The sequence below is a fragment of the Lynx canadensis genome, chromosome D1 (genome assembly GCF_007474595.2).
Source record: "Lynx canadensis isolate LIC74 chromosome D1, mLynCan4.pri.v2, whole genome shotgun sequence".
In the NCBI taxonomy this organism is placed as follows: domain Eukaryota; kingdom Metazoa; phylum Chordata; class Mammalia; order Carnivora; family Felidae; genus Lynx; species Lynx canadensis.
The window spans coordinates 71,671,133-71,697,146 of NC_044312.2; the positions used below are offsets into that span (position 1 = coordinate 71,671,133).

General features: G+C 46.2%; 1 protein-coding gene across 1 annotated transcript in view; it reads left to right on the top strand.

The window, feature by feature from the left end:
* Positions 1–23,138, top strand: part of INSC (INSC spindle orientation adaptor protein) — a 94,173-nt gene extending 71,035 nt beyond the window's left edge. The window contains exons 10-14 of the mRNA XM_032595076.1: positions 1,831–2,009; positions 9,927–9,993; positions 14,155–14,310; positions 16,048–16,124; positions 22,568–23,138. Of these exons, the coding sequence (XP_032450967.1) occupies positions 1,831–2,009; positions 9,927–9,993; positions 14,155–14,310; positions 16,048–16,124; positions 22,568–22,696 (608 nt within the window). The 3' untranslated portion in view covers positions 22,697–23,138. The remainder of the gene's footprint in view (positions 1–1,830; positions 2,010–9,926; positions 9,994–14,154; positions 14,311–16,047; positions 16,125–22,567) is intronic.
* The last annotated feature ends 2,876 nt before the right edge of the window (positions 23,139–26,014 follow it).

Sequence of the window (26,014 nt, forward strand, 5' to 3'; positions counted from 1 at the left end):
GTGAATCTGTGGCCCTGCTCTGGGTGCTTAGATCGAGATTCTGAGTTGCTTCATTGGTCACACCTGGCTGAGGGGCACAGCACCACCCAGGGGCAGACATTGCCCTCCTGGTAGTGCTGAAGCCTAACTCTGCAGGATCATCACTAGGAAAAAGTCAAAGAGGCCCAGGGATGAGAGGCAGCCTGGGACACAGAAGGAATGGGGACTGGGATCAGGCAGACCTGTACTTGATTCTAGGCCGTGCCAGTTATCTCAATTCCACAATTTTGGGAACATTGCTTAATATTGGAACCCTCAGTTCTTCAGCTATAAAATTGTGATGGAAAATTGGGTGGTTGTGAGGATGGAATGATTTCATGAAGTCAGAAATATACAGCAGTGCCTTGCACAGAGTAAACTCAATAAATGGGAGTCTTGCTGTTACTAGTAGTTTTCTTGAGCCTCGGCTTCTACATCTGCAAACAGAGGCAGCAATTTTCTACCATAAGGGTGCTCAGAATGTCATGGCACAGGGCAGGGCACAACCAATACTATTTTCTGTCCCTTTTTAGGTAGGGCCAGGACTGCATTCACTCAAAGGGCCAAGGGGTGCCAGCTTCAATATTAGAATCTGGATGTACGGATTCTTTGTTTGGAAGCCAGAATTAGGGATCAGGATTGAACATAGCTCAACTCTTCCTGAACATTCTCCGCTGGGGGTACTTTCCTGATGTGTGGTTTATCTTCCTGTGTTTTCATAAGGGTGTTATCAGTAGGAGAGGACCTAGACCCAGGAAGCACCTTGATCGATGGTCAAGTTGGAGCTGAGGGTCAGAAGTTAGATCCACTAGGGTGCGTGACTAGTGCCACTGTGCCCTTTCACACCTCCTCCTGAGGCAGGAGTCCATTCTGGGCCAAGTGGAGCCCGTGGGGGAATGTGTGAAATTGTGGAGGGTAATGGGGTCTGGGGGAGATTCTCTCTTTAAAGACCCATCAGACTCATTGGTACCATTACAGGTGGTAAGTGGGGGACTCTGGTTAGGTCTGGGTTATGGCCACTAGGATCAGAAAGACAGAGCCTGACATTCAGGGGCTTGGTGTAAGACTTTTCCGCAGCCATGTGACCCTTATTCTGGGATCAGAGGAAACCCTGAAGCTCTGTTGATGGCAGCTGGAAGGGTAAAGTCCTTATGTTTTAACTTCATCTTCTTAAGACAAATTCAGGAGCAGTCTAATGTACATTGCTGGAGACACAGACGGACTAGGAGCTCTTTTCTGCCTCAGGGCCTTTGTACATGCTGCTGTGTCTTTGGCCTAGAACATGTTCTTCCACAGGTATTCTCCTGATTGCTCCATTTTCCCCTTACAGTCTCAGTTCTCACATTCTTAGGGAGACTCTCCTTATGCACCCCCCTGGGCCTCTGGTTATTCTCTGTCTTAGCACTTATTTATTTTCTCCCTCACATTAGAATTTGCAGTAATTTTATTATTTTCTTTTAAAAGCTCATTTTCTCTCACCCACTACTAGGATGTAAACTTAACAGGGGCAAAGACCTGCTCTGTGTTGTTCACCATGCCATCCCAAGACAGTGCCCGACATGTAGTGTTCACTCGGTAAATACTTGCTGGGTAACGGAGTAAGTGCGGGTCATACACCAGGATTCAAATCCCAGCTCTGCCACTTACATAGAGAGATAAATTTTCCTCTTCAGTAATTATTTTCCTCATCTGTAAAATGGGTATCATAACACCTGCCCAGATGTTCTCCCAGAGCAATTGCGGGAATCAAATGAGATGACTGATACGAAAGCGCTTGGCAGTGAGGCTGCTTTCTCCCTCTTCACCGTGCAGAACTGTGCCAAGAGGCGTCGTCTGGGGAAGTCTTCCTGCTGGCTTCTGCGGCCCTTGCCAACATCACCTTCTTTGACACGATGGCCTGCGAGATGCTTCTGCAGCTGAATGCCATCCGTGTCCTCCTGGAAGCTTGCAGCGACAAGCAGAGAGTGGATACGCCTTACACCCGGGATCAGGTGAGAAGCTCAGGGGGGATCAAGCACGGGGCCTGTAGCCATGAAGACAGAGGTTAGGAGGCCAGGGCGAAGATTCTGGGGAAGAGGGAGACAATGAGGCCTGGCAGCACACAGTCCTGTTAGTCACGTTCTAGGTAAAGGAAAATGTCCTCCACATACCTCGTTGCCTTTGGAGCATCTTCATGAGTCTACCGTGTACCTCGCTTTTCTATCCTGACCGCCACAGGGCCTTCCTCTGTCTCCATCCACAGCGGTGCATCCCAGAAGGCAGAGACCCATGGGAAGGTCCCCGGACCGCCTCTAAAATTCTGTGTCCCAGACTTGTTGCTGCCTGCCTGTCACTGTACCCTGCAGAGAGTTTCTTCCCTTCTCTGCCTCCATAGAAACAGGGCTGGGAGCACAGCCTTGATTCAGAGCCTCAACCCCTCTATCAGTCTCAATGTTTTTGTAGAGTTGAACTCCACATAGAGTTTTATTTGGAGAAAAAGGGTTTCATTGCTACATGTGTTTGAAAACATTGAATAAGGGGACTTCAGAGCCTTGAGCTCTGAGATTATAGAACTCTATCCTGTCCCACCTCTATCATACTCAGCCTCCCTCTTCCCTACTAAGGGGTGGGGGTGGTGGATCAGGTGGGTGTTAAGCCTCTGTAAATTCCACTAGGTGCTGAGCTCTAAGTTAGAGGATCCTCCGGCCTCTAACCGAGATCTTCCCTGTCTCTTAGATCCAATCTCTGTTTCTCCTAGCCAAAGCTGCCACTGCTTCCTGTTCCAACTTCTATCCCAGAAACTTCTGGAAAGCCCGCCCTGATGCCTCTCTAGAATTGCCTCCTTTCCCTGCAGGCTACGCCTCACAATGCAACGTTGACTTTTCTAATGATATTTATTCCTTTCTAGTTATTTTATATAGTTTATTCCCCTGAGGGAAAAGAATAGAAGCCTCTCTGCTATATTATAATCCTGTAATAATCCTTTGGGCAATTCACTCTGAGCCTCGCTTGTCTCATCTGTGAATGGGGTTGAACGCTGTATACTTCACTAAGTTGAAATAAGAATTAAATTAAACTAATTTAACTTTAATTGTTAATTTAATTAATTAATTTTAAATGATTGGTTATTTAATTAGTTATCAATCATTTGCTTAATTTATTTGATTAAATTAAACTAACGAATGCAAACTCCTGGTAGAGTTCCCAGCACTTAGAAACTTAAATAAATGGAAGCCAGCATCAATGTTGTTATTACTGGCCTTTGAATGTGTGGCACACAGCCCTGAGTGGGGAGCCTCCAGACTGGAGTTTCCTTATCTGTAAAATGGGCATGGTCTCTTCCAGCTCAGACATCCTGTAGCTCTATGTGCAGAGACCCTTTTTTTTATCATGAGCAGTGACTGGCCCCCTCTCCTGGAACCTCGTTGATCCCTTGGAAGGAGGGGGCTCGGGGTGGGGAGAGAGCATGAACAAGCTCCATACAGATGGCAGTTCTTTTTGAATCTGGAGTCCAGAGTTTCACTGCCATACTCCCTCTCCCTGATCCTACCTCTCCCTCACCTCCCCCCACCCCGGTCCGGGCTAGACACATCCAGTCTTCCCCCTGCCCCCCCCTCCATCCTCAGGACAGCTTCACCTTCTGCCCACCTTCTGTCGTGACTCAGAGCAACCACTTAGCTAGTGAAAGCGCAGCCATTAAAGAAACAAATGGCTCTTTCCTGTGGCAGGGGGAGGATTAAAGCGATCAGAGAGTTCTCTGTAATGAAGACAACGAAGATGAATTAGGCTCTGAAGTGCTCACCGCCCCCTGAAACACTTAGGAAATTAAATGCCTGTGAGGCTTCCGGTAATGCATCTGCCAATGACGCCAGTGCTCTGCAGAGCCTCTGGGTCTTGGATCTATATTTTGTCCACCTCCGCATGAACATCTCAGTGAGAACCCCTCTGTCACCCCAGCAAGCTGAATACCCTTAATTTGTCTAACAAGAGCCTTGATGGCCATACCTGTCTTGCACCCACCATTGGGGTGTGGACAGCAGGGAGGGCAACCTTGGATCTGTGTTCTTTCACCCCCCTCTGCTAATCTAGGGGAGCTGGATGTGGCATCCAGAACCCCCTGCCTCACCAGACATCTGTGTGGCCTAAGTTTTCATTCTCAGCAAGTAATTTTTAGGGGGCATGCTGCCCAAGGAATCCAGCTACCGCCACGACCTGGGGTAGTGAGAAAGGGGCTGCCTCATCTCTGCCCTGCCCTTAAGGTAGTGACACTTAGGGTGACAGGGACCCAGTTATCTTGTCTAGGCCACCACAGAAGCTTTCACTGAGCATGACTTTTTATGGCCTTCAACAATTAATTGCTTTCATAGAGGTGGAGGGTTCTGGTAAACCCTGGTGGAGGGTTCATGTTTTCCCCTGAAAACATGTTGCCTGCTTGGTGTTTTAGAATGTTCAGATTTTGTAGTATTTCTGAAAACACCCTGTGAATATCGTCATCAGGAGTCCATTACCAGAAATGCCAGTTACTAGGGATTACCATTTTGACTCACATTGCAAAAGCCCTCCATGGTTTATAAAAGCCTTTTATATATCTATGTGACACATAGGACATATTAGAAACGGCACAGGCTTTGGGTTCATTCAGACCTGAGTTCAAATCCTGGCTCTGCCTTTTCCCAGCTGTGTGACCTTAGACAAATCCCTTAACCTCTCTGAGCCACAAGTTTCCTCATTTGTGTAATGGGGATAATCTGTTTCCTCCCTCTTCATGTCATTATGATGATTAGATGGCATAATGCTCATAAAGTAGTTAGAACCAAAGTAGATACTCAGTGATGAATGGGCCTGGGGTATGTGACAGAACCAGGAACTGGGATGGATCTGAGACAGGGAATGCCAGCTTCAGGGAAGGAGAATAGAGCCGAAAATGTAGGTAATGTGGTGGGAGTGAGTGTAGTGTGGTGCGAGTCAATGCATGTGTTGTTCCAGTCTGTGTGTGGGTATATGCAAGTTGTGTGCGTGTGTGTGCGTGGGGGCGGGGGGAAGTGTTGATAAAGACTGTAAGCCACTTAAAGGATACGTTTATTTGTGTCTGGATACATATGAATATATAGCTGTCTGGAGAGGCTGGGAGGAAACCAGGTTCACAGCACCCAGTCCTGATCTGTCCCAGAGGCCCCTCCTGCAGTGCCTAGGGAACACTAAGCACAGAGCATCTGGTCGGGCATTTACATGTTCTCTGATCCTGTCAGGCATACACCCCACCTCGATGCAATCCCCAGGGACAGTCCTCTGGCCTAATTCACCAACAGCTTAAGACCTACATCTAAGGCAGTTTTATGGCCTTGGTGGCTCTCTCTCCTGAGCCCAAATCCCAGCCCTTCTGTCTTGCCTCTTTTGGAGTGAGGGGGGCAGCCCAGGCCTGGAAGATCCCAGTGCCTGGGATTGGGAGCGCTGCGCTTGTTCTAGGACTAGGCAGGCACCGTCCTGGTCTCCATGCTTGCTCAGCTCTCATTCGCCCAGGCCCCTGACCACGCCTATCAGGTGAGGCAAGAGGCTCAGTAGAGAGAAGAGAAGCAGAGGGCTGCACCTTCCCTTGGACTGTGTGCCTCCCTGGGCAAAAAGACCACATCCTTCCTCTCTCAGAACCCTTCATTCTTCAACTTATGTCCCTGTCTTGACTCTTTCTGCTCTTTGGTAGACAACACGGTAGGGAGTGAAAATGGCAGGACAGGGAGAAGCGCTGGGCTCCCCCTAGAGGCCGAAAGGGATTTTGCTGGCTGGTCTTGGCTGCCGTTGACGTTGTTGCTATAGCTTTTAGAGAGTTAACACGGTGATGGCAGAAATCTGAATATTCCATCCAGCAATTAAAGAGTAATGCTAATTACAGTCATATGAAATGTTGGCCTTTTTGTCCTAATTACTGCACAGCATAAAAGCAACCATAAGTTTCCATTAAATGCATCTTAGATTTTCTGTGTTGAAAGTTCTATCACATGAGTGCACCTGCTTCTATCCGGGATAATCCTGACTTGATTTTTATAACGTATGGCCCCCATTGTGTATAGTAGAGAAAATGTTAGTTTACGATATAGAAGATAAAAGGGACGGAGATAGAGTCAGAGTGTGATCACAGGCAGACATTGCTGAGGATGTGAGAAGCCTGGCCCATGCCTTGGGATCAGTTTCAAACAAGGGTTCCAGGAGCACCTGCCGAGGGCCAGAACAGAGTAAACCTTTTTCTCTGTGTGTGTGTTGATATAAAAAGGCTTTGCCAACTTCCTTCTTACCACATGGGGCATTTCTTCTTGAATCCATGACATGGGTGGTCCCCTGCTATTCTGGCCAATTTGCTATTCATCTCAATTTTCCTAAGGTGGTCAGTCTCTGCGAGGCCAAAGGAAAAATGATTTCAAAATACCACAAAGGTAATGAGCACAGGGGTTTTATTTGGCTTCCTGCTGGGAGGGACTCCTTCTGCTCTGAGATCTGCCTCCCTTCAGGAATGATCTCCTATTAACAGCACATTTGGCAATAGTGGGTATTGCATTGGTTGCTACTCCTTGACATAATCTTTCAAGGTCTGGATATTTTCAGGCTCTGTTTCCCAGAGGGAAGTTATACTCATTTTATTTAACAAATGTTCTGGGTGTTTGACAAAACATTAAGTCATTTAATGCTCCTAACATTCTTATGACTTATCTAGGGGTACCTGGGTGGCTCAGTCGGGTGAACATGTGACTTCGGCTCAGGTCATGATCTCATGGTTCATGGGTTCGAGCCTCATATTAGGCTCTGTACTGACAGCTCAGAGCCTGGATCTTGCTTTGGATTCTGTGTCTCCCTCTCTCTCTGCCCCTCTCCCGCTCATGCTCTCTCTCTCTCAGAAGTAAATAAACATTAAAAAAATTAACATTCTTATGAATTATCTCATATATTTATCTCCTGTTGTAAGCCAAATAATGACCCCCCCCCCTTGCAAAGCTGTCCACATCCTAATCCCCCAAACCTGTGAATATTCTACCTTACATGGCCTAAGAGATTTTGCAGGTATGATTGAGTTAAGGATCTTGATATAGGAATATTATTGGTTTATTGGTGTGGGTAACTTATTGGATTATTGATGTGGGTAACTTAATGTAACCACAAGGGTTCTTATAGAATGAGGCAGGAGGATCAGAGCCAGAAAATGAGCTATGGCTGAGGAGGCAGAGGTCAGAGTGATGTAGTGAGAGCCAAGTAATGGGAGTAGCATCTAGAAGCTGGAAAAGGCAAGGATGTAGATTCTGCCTGAGAGCCTCCAGGAGGAATGCGGCCCTGTAGGCACCTTGGTTTTAGCTCCATGAGACCCATTTCGGGCTTCTGACCTCCAGAACTACACGGTAAAATTGTGTCATTTTAAGCGACTAAATCTGGTAATTTGTTATAACAGCAATAGAAAACGAATATACCTCCATCAATCAAGAAAGGTTAACTAATAGGCCAAGATCGTATGGAAAATAAATGACAGAGCCAGTATTTGGAACGAAGCGGATCCATATGCTTACCCACTATGTTGCACTGCCTCTCACCTAGGGCTTGAGGCCTAGATCCTCTGTATTCACCAAATAACTGCAGAGGAATAGTGTCCTTTCGCTCAGGAGGAATAGGAGTTAATCGAAAATCATCAGACAGGATTGAATTAGCCTGGGCCAGGGGAAAACTGCCTGCCTCTTGCATTCTTTTCCCCCCGACAGCGTTGTTATCATGTATCCTTGTAAACCAGTTGTCCCTAAAATCCCATACCTGGACTTGACTTCAAGGAGAAATGTCGATCCCCCTTCCTCTCTACATCATGGCGCATACAAGGATGATTCAGGAGGGGAACTCAAAGCAGGGAATAATTGGCATTTATTCAAATTGTGCTTAATTGAATACTTCATCTGAACCTCAGAAAGCCACATGGGGTACGGGCTCTGCAAAGAGGAAGTAATTTTCATTAACGGGATCTAAATTAGTCTGACACAAAGACCTACCCATGCCTGTGACACAGTTAATAATTGCCATGTAATGAATGTGATGCTGCAGACAAAGGTTTCCTTTTCCTTTTTTATTTTGCCCTTCCTTCCTTGCTTCCTCCCTTCCCCTTTGGATCTGTATGTCCAGGAAGCATGTTTATTCATCTCTCTGGCTGGTGAACGGTTGGCATGTAGTGACTCTTTGTGGTGGGAACAGAGGTTGTGTCCCCTGCAACTGCGAAGCCAGGTGAATTGCAATCTGACACGGACTTGGCCTCATGTCTCCTTCCTCGTAAGACTTTATGCTTCTTGGGGAACCTGCCATTTTTTTAACTGCATCTTCAACCCACATTTTCCTTCTAACTCCTTCCTCTTAGCCCCCCCCCCCAACACACACACACACACACAATCATAAAAGGGGAGGAAAAAGAGCATCTAAGGACTAGCCCTCTTTCACTCCCTTCATAAAGCAGCTGCTGGGGCAGAGTTGCCTTTGAGATAAAGCTTCTGGGGTAGTCTCCTGTCCCTTCCCTGGCAGCCCATCCCAGGAGTGCCTCCCCAGCCAAGCCCCTGAGCAGGTCTGAGCCACCAGGGCCTGACACACAGGGATCTGCCTCAGCACCCTAAGAACACGCGTCCCTTTTCAACATGTGTTTAGTGGGAATGGGGATAGATAGATATTCTATGAATACAGCAGACTTTTTCCTTTCTGTTTAAAAGGAGAGATTTGTTACATGCATTGATTATGCAGAAGAATATGCCAATATTGCACCAATGAAAATCTAGATAATACTTTCTGTTGGTAAACATCACATTATTATGCATTATCCAGTTCCAGAATTTAAGCTGCCTGAACTGTCCTCAGCAGACTGTCAGCTGCTGCCTCAGAGATGGGGACACAGCCTCCAGTTACAATATGCCACAAGCTTTGAAGAACCCTTTTGAGAGGGAGAGAGGACTGCACCAGTGAGAAGTGTTTTCCATTTTATTTTATTATTTGTTTTAATTACCACTCGAGAGTGCTCTCTGCTTCTGTGGAAGTGGGTGCATTTCATTTTGCCATTTACATCAGGAGCCATGTCTTGGGTGGTATCTGAATTAATAGTTAAAACACATTTTCCAATGGTGTTTTGGCACCTTACAGTTTGAGGTCTGTAAGTGGTCCCTTGATGGTCCATCCCTTAATCCAGTTTTATGCAGTGACTTCTCTCTACAACACTGACTATGCCCAGGAATCAGGGTGGGGTGGGTTATTGGCTGCCCAGCCCATGCGGGTGTAACCAAGGCTCACTGTCTGCACCTGGTGACAGCATCTCCTTACTACAGTCAGAACCCTTCAAGAATGACCGACAGGGGAAGCTTACGGAGGACAGACTTGTAAAGTCAGCTGAGCAAGAACTTTCTTACCAGATTCCATACAATACCTGACACTTGGGGTGTAATGCTGCCCTTTGATCTTACTCAGGTTCTCTAATTTCACCTTTATGTCCACTGATTTCAGATTGAAAGTAGGTGGGGTTCACTGTCAGGGCAAGAAGCCAGGATGAGCGAAACCCAATTCAGGGGAGCGGCTGGCCACGAGCCTGGCAGTTCTGTCTGCATTTCAGGATCTGGGGCTAGAGGTACCCTGAGGAAAGGTGATGGGATCCCCATCTTTACTCAGGTGACATGGTTATCTCCAGCGGGGTCCTAGGGCCCTTGGTGGGGGCATCCCAGGGCCCCATGCTGATGAGTGGGAACCAAGCACTGGGGAAATACATCTGGGAGGCAGGAGCCCATGAGGATGGATGAAAATACCACGGGAGTATGGGCCACATGGATGGTAAAGACTCACGGGTAAAGGAAAGCTTTGTAGCTCCCGGCTCAGCTGTCTGTAGACAGCACCACTTGGCGCAGGTGTGCCCCTTTCCTCAGGTTCTCAACTCTCTTTTCCAGATTGTGACCATCTTGGCAAACATGTCTGTCCTGGAGCAGTGTGCCTCTGACATCATTCAGGAGAACGGTATGTCTTTCTGGCAGTGTGAGCGTGGCACGGATTATGTGGCTGTAAAGGACCACGTGCCTCTGTGTTTGTGTGAAGGCTTGTGTGTGTGTACATGTGTGCCTGTGTGTCTCCACAATTACATGAGTGCGTGCGTGTGTGTGTGTGTGTGTGTGTGTGTGTGTGTACAGCTGGGCCAACATGTAATGTTTCTTTGCTTTTGATGGGCTTTAATTCTAGTGGGAGACAGACAATGAACGAGAAGATAGAGAACGGCGGATGATGATAGTGGCATGCAGGCAATACAGCAGCAGGGAAGGGGGTAAAGTAGACCCAAGGTGAGGGGTTAGCGGTTGCTAATTTAACTAGGTGATGAAGGGAAGACAACTATTTCGTTATGATCCAAAAAGTAAAAATCGATTCTTGCCAGAGGATGCAGAGAGCCTCCTTAAGTTCAAGTTTGGACTTTAAGTCATTCCTATCACATTGGATTTGGCCTCACTTAGAGAGCTGATGTGCCTGAGGAGGGTGTGGGTGGGGGAGTAGGTCAGGGCAAGCCTGATCCCCGGACCCCTCACCGGAGAGCGTCACTACCCCACCTACTCCCCTGCTCCCACCTTGTGCCTAGGGGGCCACGAAGTCCAGGTGAGGTGGGCCAGGTTTCCTTGGCCAGGAAGCAGACCTGCACAGGCTCTGCTGGAGGATGGGTCTGCTGCCTTGCAGCTGGGAGCAAAGAGTGGCGAGGGCTTCCTGTGACTGGGAAATAAGGGAGCAATTAGCAACCGGTTGGAAACCAGAGACGCTAATGAGGACGAGTGAGCTGAGAGCCCGGGGCCAGCTGTTTCTGCTCTTGTTAAACCCCCTTCTCCCAGGTTGCCCCGCTGTTTTAACAAACACACACGTTCCCCATCCCCCATCCCCCTATGACTAATTGAAAGACATCATTTTGTGTTAATTTTATGTGCTTGAGCTAATAATGAAAAACTTCACCGAGCCAGCTGAGGCTGAGAGGCTGAGGGGTATCATTCCCGGCCTGTTCCTGCTGCACTCAGAGCCTCCTCAAGGTCAAGTGGTCAGCAGTAGTGGGTGTCCAGAGGCCTGTGGGGTTGGGATTGGAATATGTGGCCACTATAGAGGGTTTTATGGTTTACAAAGGGCTACTGACTGGCTCATTGAGACAACAGTTAGAGACCTCCTACATTGTTCCGAGCAAATGAACACAGAGATAAATCCTTGGCTTTGTCCTGGGAGGAGAGCCCAACTCGGCAAAAGTGATAACATGAAAAAGTGTGAAATCGACAATAAAATAATGCGGCAGAGGGATGGCATAGTGGCTGAGACCGTGAAAACTGGAAACACACCGGGTTTGAATCCTGGCCCCGTAATTTACTAGCTATATGACCTCTGCATTTCCATCTGCAGAATGGGAGTGTACCTACCTCATAGGATAACGTGAGGATTAATATAAAGTTTGTCAGAAGAGTATCTGGCACATAATGGGGACTGTGCTGAGTGCATCTGCTCTTTTGGTGCAGATCAGTCTCAGGGGGCTCAGCTGAAGAGCATTTGAGGGAGAGGCAGTACAAAGTGGGGCATAACTGGAGGGATCAGCAGTGTTGGTGATGCAGCCAGGGCCCCCTGGAGCTGAGTGAGATCCTGTGGGCTGGACCGGGCAAGCACTGTTGTGAGGACTGGGCTTTGAAAGGCAGTCCTCTTACCAGGATGCATGAGACTCTCGCATGCGTTGGCCTGAAGCCTGGTGATTTTGTCTCTGTCCCGCCCTGAACTCTGCGTGAGTGTTGGTCATGGGGGCTGCACAAAGGAGGCCATCCTGGCAAGTCAGGCACTGTGGCTGCTGTCCTCCTTATGCTGGGAGGCAGGCCAGGGCAGCCCAAGCTCTTACCTGTCAATCCACTGACATTAGTATCCCTCTTTTGGCTTCTCCCTCAGGGCCTGGGGCTGAGCTGGAGAGGATGTTGGGGAGGGAGCATGGTGTTGGGGGGGCTGGTCTCTGAAGTTGTAACCCCCAACTCTTAGGCAACTGTTCTGGCATTGAGCCTCGCCAGAACTTAGGAAACACAGTCCGGATTTTCCTAGGCAGCCCCAATTTGATAGCATCCTATCTTTTTCTAGATAAGACTTACAAAGTATACATTTAAAGGAAACTTGGATTTTATGAATATGAAATGAATACCTTCATATTCAAGAATACCTTCACATTCATTCATTTGATATTTATTCAACAAAGATTTGAGCAAAGCACTATTCTTAGATACTTTAGATATTTCCATGCAGGAAACGGGCACAAATCTTTACCCCCTGGAGCTTACCTGCTAGTGTGAGAAACTCTTTGATTCTTTGTCAGGTTCCAGGTGCAAAGTGCAGGGTGGGAAAATGGCTTCTTTATGGGAACCTTAACCAGGAGTTAGTAAAATTTCCTAAGCTTGTGGCTCTTCCCAAAGTTGTCACCTTGGTATCTCCTGTTCATGTGCCCACAGGCCATAACATACATACCTCAGGACATTCACAATCATGACCTTGTCTTAGGAACATTGTGGGCATAGGGAGCCTGAAGACTATGTTCTGTTCAGTGGTCTGGGAGAGGGTTTGGAAGAGAAGTACCTTGCCCTAAGGTTAGAGTGTGTGTTGGCAGAGGTAATAGAGGCAAAAGGTAGGCCTTCTGGGTCCCTTGAGCCTATAGGAAGGAGAAATGGGTCACTTACAAATCTCACCAGGAAGAGAAATGGCCCCTCCTCAGGACTGAATAATCTCAGGGCCATACCTAAGTAACTTATAGCCCCTGTGCATTGAGATCCAAGGGAGTTAGAAATTACATCTGGTTCAAGTAAGATTCAGAGGGGCATGTGGCTGAGGTCCTAGACTGCAACCAACTTCTGTGTGAACTTGGGAAATTACTTTCTCTCTCCAGACCTCAGGTGCTCTTCTGTGAAATGGAGGGGAAGGACAGGTAGTGCCAGATCTCCAAAAACCCTCTGGCTCCACAGTCTAAGGCAGAGGTCACAAACTTAGATGCCTGTGGACCCAGACAAGTAACATAAATGGATGATATAGGCTCAGCAGGGACTGGACCAATCCTATTTAAAGTAGCAAGCGTATAATAAGTTTCAGCAAATTGTTGTCATGAAGAAATGTGGACCCAATGTCAGGTCAGGAGGGGATTTTTTTTAGAAACTGACAATCTGGATTTTTATGGAAACCTTCCAATTTTCATAAGAGCGAAATTAAAAAAAATTTAGACACTGTATGGAGCAACAAAAGAAAGCAAAACTACATCTGTGGGCCACGTCTGGTTTGAGTTCTAAGCTGGCCCGTGCCTCTGGGTGCAGGGAAGGGGGTGTGACCTGGGGCAGTTAGGATGTCCCGTAGAAGATGGACTTTTACTACAGCCTGCAGGATGGGAATTCTTTAGATGGAGCATGTGAGGGAAAAGGACCTGCCATGCAGAAGAATTAGGTGACAAAGGCATGGAGATGGGAGTGAATGTGGATTTGGGTTTGTGGGACGATCAGCAGATAGATCTGGTTTCAGGAGGGAGTGGTAAGGCTTCTCAGCTACCCAAGTTCAGGGCTAAAGCTCTCAGTCTACCTACCCTCCTTCGGGGCTGGATCTATTGCTTATCCAGCCCAGGTTTGGGTCACGTCCCACAGAGGACTTGTCATCTCTGGACCAATCTCATATACAGCTGCCTCAGAAGCGAAAGAGTGAGGGAATAATCAGGTTACCTGAGTTCTGATACCAGCCCCCCGACTACTAACTGTGGGACCCTGGAAAAGAGACTTCACTTCTCTCTGGGCCTCAGAGTGAATTATATTAGTACCTAGTTCATGAGACTATTGGGAGACTATTAGGGGATCGTGCATTTATTGGGCATTTAGTGCAGCATCACACATGTAATAAAAGCTCAGAAAATAGCATTTGAAAAATCAAAAGGGATGTCCTCCTGATGTCCCTTCTAAGTATAGTGACTTAGTACATGGAATCAGAGATATCTCCAGGGCAGAAGGAGTAAAAGATGTGGCCTTGTCCAGCTTCCTTTCTGTGGTTGAGACCCCCTAAGTCTCAAGCTTTTGCAGCCATCCATGCAGCTGGCCCCGGGACGGGGCGCGGGGGGAGAGGCTCCTTGCTGGGGCAGGTACCAACTGTTCATTTTCTCCTGCCCAGGGGTCCAGCTTATCATGGGCATGCTGTCCGAGAAGCCAAGGTCTGGAACCCCTGCCGAGGTGGCGGCTTGTGAGCGAGTCCAGCAGAAGGCTGCTGTGACACTGGCCCGTCTCAGCCGAGACCCAGCTGTGGCCCGGGAGGCCGTGCGGCTGAGCTGTAAGTGCTGTGGTGGGGAGGTGGTCTTGGGGATGGGAGCACTCCTGATTTCATGGTGACGACAGATGACTCAGAGCAAAGGTGGGGCTGAGGTGAGCCTCGCTCTCTGGGTGCCAGAAAACGCTGTGATGGGGGCCCAGGGTGCAGCCCCTCATCTAGCTTGTAAGTGGGGCTGAAGCTAGAGAGGAGAGGGGCCTAGAGAGGCTAACAGTGGATAAAAAAGCAATTCACATGCAGACTGCCTGCCAAGGACCCTATTCTTTTACTCTCATTCCTTTTCTCATTCATTCGCTTATTCAGTTATTCACTCCTCATTTGTTGACTTACCCTTCGATTAGTCTGTTCACTCATTAATTCATCCTTTGGTTCATTCATTAACTCACTCATTACTTGATTTATTTACTTTTAAGCCATGTGTTCCTTCAGTTAGTCACATTTACCCAACTCATATTCTCAGAGTGCCCACTCTGTGCCAGACTCTGTTCCGAGCGCTAGGTATATCGCATTGACCTGACCACAGGGGCTTACAACCTGGTGGGGTGGCAGATACGGAAAGAAAAATATGCACTTGAATGCCATAAAGCAGTGTTCAAAGCATGTCCGTGGCACGTTTGGCCCCCAGCGGAGGTAGCTCACATTTATCTGGGTGGGTTGAAGAATATTTTAGCAAGGTGAGTCTTCAGCTGTAGGTTGAGGCATTATTCCAATGTGATGGTTGAGAAAGGGTGCTCCAGGCAGAGGCATGAGATTAGCCATGGCATTGTCACCTATCATGTAGATATACCTGGCGAACGGCAAGAGGTGGCCCTGGGTTCTGGCTCCAGAAAGACTTATCCAGCCCAGGTTTGGGTCACGTCCCACGGAGGACTCATCATCTCTGGACCAATCTCAGATACAGCTGCACCAGAAGTGAAAGAGTGAGGGAATAATCAGGTTACCTGAGTTCTGATACCAGCCCCCCGACTACTAACTGTGGGACCCTGGAAAAGAGACTTCACTTCTCTCTGGGCCTCAGAGTGAATTATATTAGTACCTAGTTCATGAAACTATTGGGAGACTATTAGGGGATCGTGCATTTATTGGGCATTTAGTGCAGCATCACACATGTAATAAAAGCTCAGAAATAGCATTTGTGGAAGATAAACCTGCAGAATGTATCTGTACACTTTTTATTAATATCTTCTGAGTTAGCTTTTCATTTTGTTTTTGTTTTTCAGAGTTTGTCAATTTACATCAAAAGCAATTTACATTGAAAAACAAAGTCTGATTTTTTACCTTTCCTCTGTAAAGGACTAGGGACCATTAACCTCCCCAATCTGTAGTTTTCTGTAATTTAAGCCGCATTGTATTTTCTGACTGAAATAGGCAATCGGGGAAAAAATGGCATTGGGAAGTCCCACTGATAACAATGGAAACATTAAATATAGTTCTGGAAAAATCAGAATTACTTACACAGGAAGTTATGTTCTGTTGCACTTTGACTAAGCTCAGGGTCTGTGGCTGTCCCTGACCAGGGACTATTCACATTCAAGGGGACAGAAAGTTTCCACTACAAGCTCCTCCAGGTGGGTTCAGCCCCCTTTCCCCAGCCAGTTGGTGAGCTGGTGGGGTCCTGGAGCTACCTGCCTCTATAGCGCCCCGTGCAGAGGGCTGTGTGAGGGAGGGGGGCACCTCTGGGTCAGGTCTGGCCAGGCCTGTCCCCATCCTGGGCATGACATTCTCATGCGTCTCACACAGGTATGTCCCGGCTCATCGAGCTCTGCAGATCGCCCTCTGAGAGGAACAGCAGCGATGCTGTGCTTGTGGCTTGCCTGGTGAGTTCTCAGTATTCCTCCGCTCCCTCCCTGGGCTTTGGGATTGCAGACCAAGGGCCAGGAGAACTGGTGATGCCTTGGTTGGCTTAAGTAAGCCATGAGACTTCTCTGTGCCCAACTTTCCTCTTTAAAATGGCGATAAAGGTGTTTCACTTCATTCATAAAACTGGTAAGAAAATTATATGAGGTCATATATGTGAAAGATGGGGAGTTGGGGAACCCCCCCACTCATACTTTTAGTAATCATAAACCTTAGAGTTTTTGAGGAGTCTTAACAGCAGATCAATACCAGAGTGGCTGGTGGGCAGAAGGCTAGGTGGTGTTGGTAATGCCATGGTGTGAACTGGAATGGGAACTAGGGGATGGATGTTTCCTGCCTGTTCCCAAAGGGGCATTGTGAGGAAAGCCTTCCTTCCTCTTGGACAGAGCCCCTTTGCTGGCACTCTTCCAGCTTTCTAGCTCCCCTGTCTTTTGTGGAGTAGGACTGGAGGTGGTAGGACAGAACAGAAAGTGTGATTCACCAGGATCTTCAACCTGAACCCAAAAAGGGCATCTTGGGAGGTCCCCACCCAACTTCTCCTTGCTGTTTGGGTCCACCATGAAAGAATAAACCATACCAGATGGGAATTCATGCCTAGTCTCTATATTCCTCCCTTCTGGGGCTCCACTGAATCCCAAAGCAGAGCAGCTTCCAGCTGGAAGCCAAAGGGAACAGGGAAGCCATTGTATAAACAGGCCATTTGACTTTCAGAAGGGAGTGCCAGATTCTTGGTTGGTCCTCAGAGAATGCAAGGGGGAAGCGATGGATCTGAAGACCCTTCAAGCTGTTTCACAGTAAAACCCCCTCCTCACCCCATCATTTTTTAGACTGAGCTCTTCTCATTTCTGGGAGCATCATATTGTCATAGAGACAGCAGGGCATTACAGCCAGACACATCCATCTTGGTTTTGCCATTAATGAGCTGTGTGACATTGGGTGGGTCACTAAGTGGTTATAAATCTTAGTCAATAAATATTTACCAAGTGGTTCTATGTGCCATGCACACTTCTAAGCCACGGAGATATGGCTGTGGGGGGAAAAAAGAAGACAAACATCTCTGCTCTCATGGGGCTTTGATTCTGATACATGCAGAACACCCTTAACTTTTTTGTGCCTTGGGCAATCTGGTAAAGCTTCTGTTTCCCTTCTAAGAATAATGTTTCAAATGCATAACCCAAAATATATAGAATTAAGAAGGAAACCAATTCTATTAAAATAATTATTAGGGTCTTTATATATATGGTATATTAATATACATACTTTTAATTAACACATTAAATAAGAGATAGCAGTGGGTCTAATGAGTATTGTAACCTTGACTAGCAAGGAGCATAAATGATATTTGAAGGTACCTCCAACAAGTGTACGGGGATATGAAAGGATCTGTGATTTTTATTGGTCCACAAGTCATAGGAATTGCTGAGACTTTGTGGTTGGTTGCTGCATTCACAACTGAAGGAGAGGCTGAGTTTCAGTTGGAAGTTAATAAGCGTAATGATGTAATTTTTTCCTCCAAGTTCACAGGCCTTCTGAATTCTGTCTGGCTTAGTGCGTCAAGTGGAGAGAGTTAATGCCGGGCAAACCCAATCATTGGCCCCAACTACCATTATCTCCACAACCCGGGAAGCCCACAGGTGCCCAGCACTACAAGGCCCTGAGGCAATGGTGGGAAACCAGAAAGCTCCATTCATATATGTGGGCTTGTCACAATTCCTTTTCCATTTTTATTATTAGTTTGAAGTGAAATACACAGAAGGGCTTGGCTACCATCATCAATCACTTGAAGGACTTTCCAGTGGAAAAAGGATGACATTTCTCACCGAGGATGGGTCATTGGATGCTGAAGAGAGCCCCTCCCTCCCTAATCCACCCTCCTTGTGGTTGCTGGGCTAATCCTAATATTACAATCAAGACACTAACACGATCAGCCCTTCCATGGTTCTCCATTATCTATGGCCTACTGTCTGGCTCCAGCATACCCCTGGGGGCCTACAGGCCCTGTCCAGCTTGTCTAGACCAGAGTGCTGTGAGCCACTATGACACTGTGCCTTGGCCCTCATCCTAAGCAGATGCCCTTTCTATAGCTTTGCCAGCAGCCTCCTCAATCTCGGACCAAAATCCCTCTCCTCTATGGAGTGTCCTGGGAGGCATCTATGGCTCAAAGACAGGATGCACCTGGACCTGCTGGCTTAGATTTTTTTTTCTTCAGTAGGAAGAAGGTTATGTTATCCAGTGTACCTGGTGTTCTAAGGGGAGGCTCTTGGAATTCAAATACAGGCCTGTCTAATGCTGAAGGTCTTGACTTCTTGGCCAGACCATCTTGTTTTCAGTCATGTTTCTCCCCCATGTCTAATGGCCCTGGTCTTGCCACCTTGGCTCATGGCAGGTATTTGTATTTCTCTCCCTCTAGTCTGGAACCTTCCTAGGGATGGGGCCCTTTTCCAGGTCTTAGTATCTCCATAGGACATTGGGTTTGTTCACTGTTTTTTGCCTGCCTGAGGGACTGGTAGTCTTGTCTGCCCACCCTTGGGCCCCAGAATTGGAGGGTGTTCTTGGTTTGGCTCCCAGAAGGGGCTCCACATTGGAGTGTGGTCCCCTGGCTGCTGAGATGGGGGCCGCCAGAAGCCTGGCCTGGCAGATGGAGTTGGAGGCTACCTCTCCTGCCCTCCCCAAGGCCTTCTTCTCAGCTTCAAAGTCTCTCTTCAGGTGGAAGGAGGACATTTCAATTATCGTGTCCCACATCTGGGAAAGTGGCAGTGCAGATTGCCTTTCGCAAACAGAATTGATTTTTCCTTAATGAGACGGCTGTCAGTGGGCTGCTGGGCTTGTTTAATGCTTGGGTGTTTTCAGACTGTCTGGGAATGAGATCCTGGGATGACTGGCTGTTAACCCTCTGAGGGAAGCAGAGATGCAAAGAAAGGCTTCAGAAGGCTGAAGGGTCCTTTGAGCCCCGGGACACTGAGGAGGGGGTGCTCAGGGTTGGTTTGGGTTCTTGTCCTGCAGTCTTCCTGGGAACCCTGGGAAGATGAGGGTGTTTATTTGCCTTTATGTTTTCTCAGGTCTATTTCTAGTTCACCCCTTCTTTTCCTCTCCCCCCCCCCCTTCTCCCATTTTCCCTCTTCTCTCTCATGTTATTTTTTGCTTTTCTCTCCTCTAGATGTTGCCTCCTTTCTCAGGTTTCTTTTCTATCTCTCCTTCTTTCCTTTTCCCGCCTTCTTTTATCCCCTTAGTCCTCTCCACCAACTCCCTCCTCTGCCTCCCTTGCCGGCTCCTCCCCTGCTCCTACCTCCATCCTATTATCCCCCACCCCCTGGGCTCTCTCTCTTTTTCTTTGTCACCATTTCTGTCTCTCTCCATCTCCCTCTCATGCTTGATCTCTTTTCTTTACAAGTTCATCTCTGTCTCTCTGTTTTATTTTATTTATTTATTTTTAAAAATTTTTTTAAATGTTTTATTTTTAAGACAGAGAGACAGAGCATGAGTGGGGAGGGGCAGAGAGAGAGGGAGACACAGAATCTGACGCAGGCTCCAGGCTCTGAGCTATCAGCACAGAGCCCGATGTGGGGCTTGAACTCACGAACTGTGAGATCATGACCTGAGCTGAAGTTGGATGCTTAACCAACTGAGCCACCCAGGTGCCCCTGTCTCTCTAACTATTCCTTCTTGTTCCACTTCTATGTTGTCTCTCTTTCTCTATTTTCTTCTTGTACCTCATTCTCTCTCCTTATGAGTCTGTTTTCTCCCCATTTCATCTTTCTTTGTCCTTTCCTGTCTCTTGCTTTATTTTTACCCCTGATGATGTAAAATACATCAATGGCCTCGTAGCCTCCTCTCCTGAAGATTTCTGTTTCCATCTTTGTGCCTTTTTTATACTAATGGAGTGATTTCTCCTAATTGGAGCCAAGAGGAATCAGAAAGTGCTATGGAGTTCAGCCTCTTTATTTTTTTTTTTTTAAGTTTATTTATTTATTTTGAGAGAGAGAGCGACAGAGTGTGTGCAGGGGTGGGGGAGGGGTAGAGAGAGAATCCTAAGCAGGCTTTGCGCTGTTAGCCTGGAACCAATGCCGGGCTCAAACCCACAAAGTGTGAGATCATGACGTGAGCTGAAATAAAGAGTCGGATGCTTAACTGACTGAGCCACCCAAGCACCCCTCAGCCTCTTTAGTCGTTAGGGGCAATCACACCCCAGGAGAGGCAGGACACACTAGTGAGAGACTCCTGTAGTCTACTTCTTGTCACTAGGTTTCAGACCCTTCTCACTTGCATAGAGACACATGTCCCTTTTTCTTGATCCAGCTTAGACCTGGCAGCACCTGTTTGTCCAACAGCCAACCTAAGCCTTCCTCTCTTTTCACTAGCTTGGTGGTTTCTCAGCAATAGGTATAGGTAACGAGCTCTCTGCCTGCCTTGGACTCAACGTAATAAGCCAGTGTCCTGGGCTTGTAGCATCCTGCCTGTGTGTATGGGTATGAGGGTCCTGGAGTGGGACTGCCGTGCAGTCTTGGGAAGGCCCCTTTCCCTCACTGAGCCTTTGTCTCCTTATTTCCAAGCTGAAGATCATGATACTTACCTTGTAGTAGTATCCTGTAGGGATTAAATGAAATACTATGTGTAGATACTCCCTTGCTATTCCATTTATTTATTCATTCATTCATTCATTCATCCATTCATTCATTCATTCTCTTCTGCCATTCCAGGTATTCTCCTCTCTTTGTTTCCCAACTTACACTCTCGCCTTGTTGTGTACAGGTATAAGAAGAGGGAAGGTATTAATATGCATTGAACACTTAGTACACACTGCCTCAGCTGACCGGTAAAGAGGTCTAGCTAGGTACACAGGCTACACTTACAGCTTCAGGTTGCTCTAGTGATAGAATTTGTTTTTTTTTTTTTTTTTTTTTTTTTTTTTTTTTTAAATTTTTTTTAACATTTATTTATTTTTGAGACAGAGAGAGACAGAGCATGAATGGGGGGAGGGCCAGAGAGAGAGGGAGACACAGAATCGGAAGCAGGCTCCAGGCTCTGAGCTGTCAGCACAGAGCCTGATGCGGGGCTCGAACTCACGGACCGTGAGATCGTGACCTGAGCGAAGTCGGACGCTCAACCGACTGAGCCACCCAGGCGCCCCTAGAATTCGTTTTTTAAAGCACTTATTTTGTTTTGTTTTTAATTTTTTTAATGTTTATTTACTTTTGAGAGAGACAGAGACAGAATGTGAGTGTGTTAGGGGCAGAGAGAGAGGGAGACACAGATCTGAAGCAGGATCCAGGCTTCGAGCTGTCAGCACAGAGCCCGACGCAGGGCTCGAACTTACGAACTGTGGGATCATGACCTGAGCCTAAGTCGGATGTTCAACCGACTGAACCACCCAGGCGCCCCTTCATTTTTTTTTTAACAAGTATTTATTGAGCCCTGTACCAAACCTTGTTCTACCTGCTATAGATACAGAGAAAAATAAAAGAGTCTCTATCTTTGAGGACCTCAGAGTCTAGTGTGGGAGACAAACACCTACAAGCCAGTTGCAGCCATGGGTGAGAAGGTTGAGGTCAGCCCAGGGGCTATGGGTGCACAGAGGAAGGAGGGGCTGTCTCTGTTTCAAGGACTCTGGGAAGGTTTCACAGAAGAGGTGATGGTGGGCCATACCTCACAGGATCAATGCACCTGCTGGCTAGAAAAGAGTGGAAGGGTGGAGAGGGACTTTGAGCTGAGCAAGGTCACACGGGCATAAAACAGGATAGTTTGCTCAGGGAGGAGTGAAATGCCCAGCGTATGGGGGCCTGGGCCGTGGTGTACATTCTGTCCCCACTCCTCCTACTCATCTCCATCTTGGTGGCAGACTCTCCTTCTCCTTCAGCTTTATGACCTTCCTTCCTCTCTCTTCTCCCACTTCCCCATCCCATGATGCTTTGTCGGAACTTTGCTGAATTTATGGCTAAATAAATAGTCCTTGCTATTCTCAGGCTACTCTCGGGACCTGGAAGCAAGGCTGTTATTCCACTGCTGCTTCTGGTAGATATGGTCTCTAGCATGAACAAATCTTGAGCTTCAATATGTCAGTAAGTTGAGCAGGTTTTTTAAATGGCAGATCTTTGGAATAACCAGATTCCTAAGGTGATTGAAAAACCAAAGTGGCAAGACCATTATTAAGATCATGAAGGCTTTCAGATGACATCCACCATAATGACCAACATGCCAATGACACTGGATGACCAAGTGATAAGGTTACTGTAGTGACCAGGTAACCAAAAGGACTATATGACTAAGGTGTCAGGTGACCAAGGTGATGATTAGCTCAAATTGACTAATAAATGAGCTACTTGTACTTCCCAGGACCGTTGAAGGAAATACATGCACCTGAGCAGAGCCTGGTCTGACCTGCGTCATTTCTTCTGTTTCTCTCTAGGCTGCTCTGCGTAGACTGGCTGGAGTTTGCCCGGAAGGCCTCCAGGACTCCGACTTCCAGCAACTGGTCCAGCCCCGGCTTGTGGACTCTTTCTTACTCTGCAGCAACATGGAGGAGAGCTTTGTGTAGGAAGGGTGGGAGAGGAAAGCCATTTGGCCCCCTTCTCATGCCCCCTCTGAGTACATTCCTGCGATCAACCTGAGTACCCGTCAGCTCCCTCACCTCTTTATTTATACTTAATTTATTTTTTACATGAAATGGACAAGGGCTAAATACTCTAGTAACATCAGGCAGTCTGTGGTCCTAGGAGTCTTTTTTGTTTTTATTTTTGACTTCTGTGACTTTTCAGTTGCAGATGTTGAAATGCATAGTGACTAATATGGCAGACTGTCATGGGCGATTTCCCTTCATCTTGCTTTCTCTATTTTCACTATGTAACCTTGCCTCACTTTTCCTCCACTTTGGAACCAGGGTATGCTAACTGCCCAGCAGTCTTTTGGCTTTTTTTCTTTTTAAGTTGGCTTGCTCCTTTCTAAAAGATTTTAAATAAATTTCATAGTTGGACAGAACACACTAGAAGGAAAGCTTTATTCTATACTAAATGAAATCATACGAAATGTGTCTTGTGTTTTCAGATTAAATTACATCTTAGACTTAAGTTCTTAATTCCTACGGTTTCATGTCACAAAATCTTTTCCAACTATTAAAACTCCATAGAGAGTCGTATTGTTTTCATAAGCGCACGAATGGGTCAAATTCTAAGGGGTTTAGTGAGAAGTCAAAGAGATTTCCAAAGTCCCCAGAAACTCAGTTTCCTTAGGCTTTTTTGCTCTTGTGTAACTTCCTGGTGAGTAGGATCCTCAGAGGAGGTGTTAGTAAATGATACCTTTTCAAAAGTATACTTTAAAGTAGTGGTGTGCTACATCTTGCTCATACCAGCTTGCAAGCGACAATTGTGAGAATTTGCCCCCAGTTCTGCATTCAGTGGTCTCATTTTGGTAGCTCGAAATTGGTAATGGTGGGAGTATTCGTACCACAGAAATTAGATGATGTTATAATTCAGAGCTTTTTGTTTTTGTTTTTAAGAACTGGTTTATCCATCTCATTGCTTGAAAGTATCTGTAAATCCTTCTGAGAGGCTTAATATCATCGTATTGTGATATGATTTTATACAATTCAAGAAACATTTCTTGAACTCATATTACTATTCTAAACGAGTTAACCTAATGTATCATGTCCTGAGCTAAGCATTTCACATGTATTATCTCACTTATTTCTGATAAGAATCACGTAAGACGTCACTATATTATTAAATTACTGTCCAAGATCACTAACTAGTAAGTGGTGCCAGCATCTGAACCCAGAAATATCTATTACCAGAGCCTTTGGTCTGAAATCTTATGCTCTTAGAGAACGGTGATGTCAGGGGCTTTCTACCTAAAATGATGATGAAGAAAATGGTGATAATCATAGTAATAGAAAACACTTGTACAATATTTACCATGTGCCAAGCACTTTTTATATCATTTTATATATCCTTATCAGTATACATTAATAGTTATTGCTATATATGATTTATTCAGTCATTATGCAACTCTATGAGGTAGGTATTATACCCATCTTACAGATGAGAAAACAGAGGAAACTCATTTTTCACAGTTGACCATGGAGCTGAAGTAGCAAGTAAATGGCAGGCCCTGGAGTCAGACCAAGGTCTTCTGAGTGCTGATACCAAGCTTCAACTTTCAGGAAAAAGAAGGAATACGATTACAAACATTTTTTTTTTAATGTTCACTTATTTTTGAGAGACAGAGAGACAGAGCGTCTCTGAGCAGGGGAGGAGCAGAGAGAGACGGAGACACAGAATCCAAAGCGGGCTCCAGGCTCTGATTGTCAGCACACAGCCCGATGTGGGGCTCGAACTCACAAACCGTGAGATCATGACCTGAGCCAAAGTCGGTTGCTCAACCAACTGAGCCACTCAGATGCCCCAGGAACAAGATTTTTGATATATCTCACTGAGTTATGCAAATTATCCAAATGTTGACACCTTTCATCATATGATAACGAATTTGATTAATATCATTCCTGATGTCTTCATCGGCTTGAAAGCTCAAATTTTATCATTGGCAACAAATACTGTCAGTTGTTTCCCTTGAGGAAACAAGCTCACTTTGTTTGTTTTTGTGACGATGTCTGCCAAATACTTCAGTCTCGGTAACCATAGTTTTTCTGTCAATTATTTTCTCAAGTGAAAATAGTCTTCCATGGGAAGTAATGAGTTCCCTTTGCAATTCAAACAATCACACAAGTGCTTTTTTCTTGAAACTGACACCCATCCTAGTTCAGCCCGCAGCGGAAGTGCCTTAAGTGAAATTCTCATGCCAGCACTCAGACCATGAAAAGAAGACACCTCCTAAAGGGTCAGTATTTAACTGTTCACCATTTTTTACTACCTCATCAGGGATATTTCTAAGTGAAATTGGTAGTTGAAATTGGTAGTTGAAAGTGGAGGCAGTAATGAATACGATGAGTATAAGAATGGCCTGGTGCTACCTTGATCGTACTAAGGTACAATTTTGCCTACCATGGCTTTCGCACAATTAGTACAAGTATCAACAAGTGACGAAAGGTAAACACACGATACTGAAGAAGAACAAAATTGGAAGACTGACACTACCTGACTTCAAAGCTTTCTGCAAAGCTACTGCAATCAAGACAGTGTGGTATTGGTACAAGAATAGACAAATAGATGATGCGGACAGAATAAAAGCCTAGAAATACACCCCCCCCCCAATATAGTCAATTGATCTTTGACGAAGGAGCAAAGACAATAAAGTGGAACAAAGATACTCTTTTCAACAGATGGTCCTGGAATAACCGGACACCCACATGCAAAAAGAAACAAAGAAATCTAGACACAGATTATATCCTTCACAAAAATGAATTCCAAATGGATCACACAGCTAAATGTAAAACACAAAAGTATAAAACTCTTAGAAGACAATATAGGAGAAAATTGAGATGGCTTTGGGTGTGATGATGATGGCTTTTTAGTTACAACATCAAAGTCATGATCCACGAGAGAAATGATGGATAAGCTGGACTTCATTGAAATCAAAAACTTCTGCGACAGACAATGCCAAGAGAATGAGAAGACAAGCCAAGACTGGGAGAGAATTCTGTGAAAGACACATTTGGTAAAGGCCCGTTCTCCAAAATGCACAAAGAACTCTTAGAATTTGACAATAACAAAATAAACAGCCTTATTAGAAAATGAGCCGAAGACCTGAACAGATGCCTCAGCAAAAAGGTGTGTAGATGACAAGTAAGCAAATTAAAAGATGCTCCATATCATGTCATAAGGAAATTCAAATTACGACAGTGAGATACTACTACACGCCTATCAGAATGGCCCACATCTGGAACACTGACACCAATTCTGGC